Source organism: Dendronephthya gigantea, unplaced genomic scaffold (genome assembly GCF_004324835.1).
Source record: "Dendronephthya gigantea isolate DGI-Jeju-01 unplaced genomic scaffold, DenGig_1.0 000715F, whole genome shotgun sequence".
Lineage (NCBI taxonomy): Eukaryota > Metazoa > Cnidaria > Anthozoa > Malacalcyonacea > Nephtheidae > Dendronephthya > Dendronephthya gigantea.
The window spans coordinates 19,262-25,921 of record NW_021163725.1 but is presented as its reverse complement, the minus strand read 5'-3'; the positions used below and the strand labels follow the sequence as shown (position 1 = coordinate 25,921).

Below are 6,660 nucleotides of genomic sequence, written 5' to 3'. Positions count from 1 at the left end.
AGTGTCAAAGTGGCACTACTGACAGCAGGCTAGCATGTGTCACTACAGACTCTACGCGAACGCACAAGATGGCTGTGGGTAGAGTTTGTGCATTGCAATTCTACATAAAGCCCTTTTGTGCATATGTGTAGAGTGTGCACAGAGGCTAACAGCATATCTGTTCATCCTCAAAGGCCTGGTTGCGAGCATTTAAATTTTTATGCTAAAAATACGCTTACCGAAAAAATTCATGAACTTCAATGCCACTGCATTATCTTGCAGCAGAAACTGTGCTCCTTTTGCTGATCCATACTGGTTAACAGTCCCAGTTCCAGAGTCGTGCATAAGAACTGCTGATTCACATCCCAGGCTTTCAAGATATGTTAGCTAAGAATTAAAGATATTAAAATTATTAAATAATTATTCTATTATAATTCATGGGCTTTTCCTTTATGACTGATGAGTATATCACCTGAGTCCCTTACATGAGATATAGTAAATCTGTTAATTAAGCCATGGCCAGCAAGGCCACCTATAACTGGCCACAGATTTTACCTGTCTAATACCAGGCAATTTTACTTGTCACAAGAAAGCTCACCACAATGAGTTAGTGGTAGTGGAACGGCAAATAAAATACCATATAGCAAACAAATTTAAAAATGCAGTCATCATTTTAAAAAATGCATTCATCATTTTAAAAAATGCATTCATCATCATCTTAACAGGGGTATCCACAGTTATGTTAGTTATATTTTGGACTACAATATATTATCTTTTCACCTCTTTAATGAGATTTTTTTGACTTTGCAATTTGTTTTTTTTTCTCTTCCAATGTTCAGTGACGGCACAACTCTTTAATATTCTTAGCTTCATTCTTCCAAACACTTCGTTCACTATCACTCAGAGACTGCCACTTTGTTGCAACAAAGGTCATTTTCTCAGATTTTGACTCAATTTTCTTACATTCATCTACAAAGAAAATGACATACACTGTAGTCATTGATGAACATTCCTCACTAATTAACCAGTTGCCAGTGAGGCCGGTGGCAACAAGCAGCTCGATAGATTAAGCTGCTCAACAGATTTTACCCTGTCTAGCACCAGATGATTGCAGTGGCATAGCCAGCCCGACTATTTTGATCATGCTATGCAAATTTTTCTATGTTTATATAGATTTTAAATAAATTAATAAATGAAATATTGCATTGCGACCAAATAGTTGGGCTGGCTACGCCACTGAATTGCACTCATCATGCAAAACTCCAGCCAGCAATGGGACCGGGTTAATCTACCAAAGATGCTGTATTACTAACACCAGTCGTAGAACTTACAGCTAGTTACAAATACATGTAGTATAAATAAGCTTTTTTATCCAGAGCTTTTCATATGCTCTATACCTGAGCTGAGGAGTTTTGATGTAAATATGTTGAAACCTGAAGTTGAACGCTTTAGCGGAGGACCTTTAACAACATGGCTTTCTGATTGCCCAGTATCTTTTGCATGGTTCTACTCCTTCCACTACTTTTCTTTTCCCTCTCATTCCAATAATTAGCCAAATTTGAAATTTCCAAACACTGTATAAATTGTTTTTCTAGCCAATTTAAAGTAGGTTAGGTAGGGGAAGGGACATGTCATGGCAAAAGACTTTCGATGGGAAAGCAAAATCACATGGTGATAAATAAAATACACATAAAGAACACATTTATCATTCGTTGGAATCTGCCAGGGCAGTGAGTATACAGTAATATTCACAGTTGATTACATTCCGCGCGGCCATACTTTATCATACTATGAACTTATGCAAATTAAGCAATGGATTATGGATTATTCATGAATTTAATAAACTGTCCGGAACTGTTCGGAATTTTTATACCAGCACAATGTCAATACCTATTGTCCTATTTCAATAACTGTATTAACGAGATAGTATCAGTGTGAATGAGCAAAAGGGGATGTGTATGTGACTATGTCATACACGATTTAACATTAAACAATATGATTGTAAATGTTACCTTAACTCTTTCGTAGCTTAACCCAACCTCATCAGCAGCTCGCATTATCGTTTTGTGCATATCCTTTGCTGTAGTTTTCATACCGCTGTCATAAAAAGACCTTAGGACACGCTTTTGCTCGTCAGTTAAAACATCATAACTTCTCGAATGAGTCGCCATATTGACAAACCGCGCAAAAGAGAAAAAAATACGTAGAGCTACCTTAATGAATACCTCACAGGATGCTTAGGTGATCACCTGTGTCACATATATCCGACGTTCTAAAATTTAGAACTCTTGCTATATGTGATTTAGAACACGAGGAACGGGTGACTGCACAGGAAATATTTTCGCGAAAAAATCTCATATATCCCAGAAATGTTTTAATTTACGCGACAGCGCAAAAATATGAATATATATCGCATATACATATGAATTAATCCGATGTTGTTGATGCTGATCTGTAAATGCAATCAATATTATATATATACCACAAATCGCGACGTTTTTCATATATTTGAGTGGTTTATAGAACACTTAAGTGCAAACATATGTGACAATAATTAGATTCAGGAATAGTCTATAGATTCGCATCAATTACCTTGTTGATAATATATAGCTAACGTCTATCATCATTTGCGTATAATGTCAGGCTCGATATATATACGAGGTTGCAACAGCGAGCATATTTATGTATCATGATCAGCTAGTGTGCATGAACCTAAAAGAAAGTTATTTGCATGGTTATATATTTATGTACATGGTTATATATATATTTAAGACAGGATATCCTTAGTGCAGCCACGGCTTGCATAAGGCCCCTGCTAGCGGGTCAATTTGATTCGTCGGCTTGTCTGCATGCATGCATGTATACCGCAAATTAAAGAATGATAAGGCCTTGTGCTTTTCATTTGCCAGAGCATTTAAAATAATAATTAATCATTATCTATTGTTGTTAATGTGTTGTTTGGCCTGTTTTAAACATCGTGCCTCTCATCGGCACATGATGATTTAAAACAGGCCAAGCACTATATAGCGTGCTGCGTGCATGTCTCTTAATACACGAAAGAGTCCTAATAATACAACATTATTGCGCAGAAATACGATTTCGCGCAGACCGTAGCGATTAGCGATCTTTGTTTACAATGTTACGAAATTGGTAAAATTTATAAGCAATTATTCAAAATATACAGATTTTAAATGTATCAACAATGTAACTTGGACAAACATGCATAAGCACCTCTTGTTGTTACCATGGCATTCCGTTGTGAAAAACAGGGTCCAGAGATCAAGGGATAAATGCCAACTTCTGGGTAGTTTGACACATCTCAGAAAAAGATCGGTTATTCTATACTTTCCTTTTAGAGCAATTTTTTACATTTTATTGAAACAGTGCGGAAATAAGGCATGTTCTCTCGGTGCACGATGTCAAGTGATCAGCGTTTAAAAACCGGAGGATTTAGTCCATAAAAAAGTTAAGAATATTTAGAAATCCTCGTATTGATTACCATGTATTGATTTGCAATATCATTAAACAAAAACTAACACGATTAGAATCGGTTGATTATAGTCGGACGTCAAAAAAAAACACATCAAAGCTATACGATGTGTAACGATAAAATCGATTGGCAAAACCTCTTTATACTTTTTTATCAGGACGCAGCACATAACCGCATCTTGAGCGCCTATAACTTTACTTCAAATTGAAGCTTCGCATAAATAAACCTGCATCGATCTTTTTGGAGATTAGTTTAAAATTCGATTTTGACTCTATCATAGCCCGCCGAGCACATGCATGCATCATCATCATAAAACATGCATGCAAGGTCGCGAGTACGGTAATAATAGGCAATTCGGCCGATTATATTTATAGACTCGCAGAAAAAGCGGCCAAAAATCTGTTCCTTGCTATGCGCGGCCTTACGCTCGGTCTTCGGACAGAATCACGAATCGAGAAAACACTTTTAATAACGACTGCATGATCAACAAACAAGCCACAAACCATCTATATACAAGTCCAATTATAAGGCCCACAAGTAACACGCGCTTATTGTTGTGATCATTTTTTAACTTATTTCTTTTCAGCTTTACTCGTCAGATTTCTGACAGGCAGATACATTGTTGACTATGACCCTACAATAGGTATGTATATGAATATATATAGCTAAAAACTGCGCAAATTTGAGGTCATGTGAAATTGCACGTTGGTGATAAAAATAAGTTTCAGTCGAAAGCCCATACAGAGGCTATTTTCACCTAAAAGCTTTATTCATAAGTCATTAGCACGTGTTCTCACGAAAATATTTAGGCGTTTCTAATCATGCATATATTACAACACAGATTAAACAGCACACATTAAATGACACAGAAAACGAAATTTTGTGACTTCTCTACTCATTTAATAATTTGTTTTTTTTACGAATTTGATATTTTCGTATACGTATAAGCAGCCTTCAGAATTTAGATCGTAATTATCGTTAATGTATATAGCTACATTTCTATGTCAGGTTTAACGCCTTTGACAGGTTTTTTCATGTTCTTTACTATTAAGTATTGTTTCTGACCGTGAGGTTTTAAGTTATAACTAGCTTTCGTGTTACGGTAAAAACTTCATCATTTTATATACATTAATATAAACTTTTCACGTCTCAAAAAGATTCTCTGTTCAATGCATATTCGTGACACTTGAATTGTCCATTTGAATAAAAACAGATGCATTTCAAAATTGGATATAACAAGCACTTGCAGCGAGCGTGTGATGAGCGATAGAGCCCTTACTTTTACGAAGTTGAAGCTGCATTGAACGAGTTAAATCTAATGTTCCTTATTTATCTTACAGAGGACACGTATAGAAAAATATATGTGTGTAATGATGAGCCAGAATCAATAGACATCTTAGACACTGCAACCACTGTAAGTTGAGATGAAAGATAATCGTAAATCAATATTTATGAAATTCCTTAAAATAGCTTTTTTATTTTTTTTTATTTACCCTTGCCTATAATTTCTCAAAACACATAACATGTTCAAGATGGGTGCATGCATGGTGTAGAAATTAACATCATTTTTATGATTCTTTTATCCAGGGGAACGTGAAGTCGGAGTTGCGAAAAGATTTCCTAAAGTATGGCGACGCTTTTATCATTGTGTATTCCGTCACCGATCGTAGTTCCTTCGACATGGTTCCTGTTTTCCGGCAGGAAATCCTCGACGCACGTGAAATGAAGGACAAACCACACGTTAAGTTGGTGGGAAATAAAAGCGACCAAGAAAACGAGAGGCAAGTCACGACCTTCGAGGGGAAGAAGATGGCCACAAAATATGACTGGACATTTTGCGAGGCATCTGCTGCATCGAATGTTGGAATTCAGGACGTTTTCTTTGGACTTAATGAAGTCAACAAAGATTCCATAGCGAAGGTACTGGGCTCCAGTTCGGATTCAGACAGCGCATGCTCCGGGGACGAAATGCGAGTTAAAACGAAGAAAAAAAGCTCTCATCGTAGAAGATCAGCGTTCGGAGATTTTAAAATTTTCCGAAGGCATTCGCAACAAAATAACGTCTGAGAGTTTTCTGAGAGATACCGGATACATTTATTAATGACTGTCAGGTGCGCGTTTTGACAACACCATCTTCTTGGCATCATGCAAAAAGCTGTATCATGGAACATATATGTCTGCACCAACGTATTGGGTCTCTGAAAAGAGGTCTATAATTTCACTTGTATAAATTTCGAGGTGACTATTGATTTTTTCTGCTATAGCTAGCTTTTGATGGTTTTTTTTAAAGAAGAAATTTAAAGTAATCATAATTTTTTATAAAATTGTTGCAAACACCTCGAAATTTATACTATAATTATATATTACTACTTATCACGTCGCCTTCCAATCACTGGCATGATACTCACTTTTTAATGAATTAATTAATGGAAAGTATTGTTTGTATAAAATAGATAGCAGCAAGGCATTGCAAACTATATATTCCGATATACGATTCCAATAGAGGAAAATTTTTTGGAACACATGGTATATCTTAACATTGTAAATAATTATTATAACTATATTATATTAAAAATACATAACAAGCTATTATTGAACGAAAGCCACTACGCTTTTATAGTATTTATGTTTTTAGCATTATAAAAACCGGTAAAATCTCGGTTTTAATATTAGGCACCAGAAAAAGATGTAAGCATGCAAACGTTGAAAATTTTTGAAAAACTTCCCTTGACAGGATCCTATAAGGGCAACATCCTATCCGTTATGTAAACAAAAGCTTTACTTACATTTTTAAGCATTGTATTTCTCAAAATATCAAGAATATAGTCATAATATTTGACTATTATTTATAGTCATATTTATTTATACATATAATACTAAATAGCTAAAAACTAAATAAATACCTAATTAAATTTTAGCAATTTGAAATCAAGTAGCAGCTATCCATTTCTATGAGCAGAACTGACACGTAGAAACCACTGCATGTAACCCCTCTCAGTTTAAACCATAGTGTTTGTTCTTTCATTTCAAATCATCAGCCTCGTACCCAGGCGCTTTGGCAGTAAAATATATAACGTCGCATTCAGGAATTGTATAGAGGTCAGCTGAAAAAAGTAAGCGCGCAAGGGTACTTGGGGTGGTTTTGTTTAGCGAGGAAGCGCCTGGCAGAAAATGACTAATTTCTGACAAAT

General features: G+C 35.6%; 1 protein-coding gene across 1 annotated transcript; it reads left to right on the top strand.

Moving 5' to 3' along the window:
- The first annotated feature begins 3,395 nt into the window (after positions 1-3,395).
- On the top strand, positions 3,396-5,741 carry LOC114544282 (ras-like protein RAS2). Its single transcript, XM_028562952.1, has 4 exons — positions 3,396-3,402; positions 4,056-4,112; positions 4,810-4,883; positions 5,057-5,741. The coding sequence occupies exons 1-4, from the start codon at positions 3,396-3,398 to the stop codon at positions 5,534-5,536; spliced, it is 618 nt and encodes a 205-aa protein (XP_028418753.1). The 3' UTR covers positions 5,537-5,741.
- Positions 5,742-6,660: the final 919 nt, after the last annotated feature.

Coding starts and splice junctions, on each gene's coding strand:
- LOC114544282 (XM_028562952.1), top strand. Junction 4,113..4,809: donor TGACTATGACCCTACAATAG/GTATGTATATGA, acceptor TTTATCTTACAG/AGGACACGTATAGAAAAATA. Junction 4,884..5,056: donor TCTTAGACACTGCAACCACT/GTAAGTTGAGAT, acceptor TCTTTTATCCAG/GGGAACGTGAAGTCGGAGTT.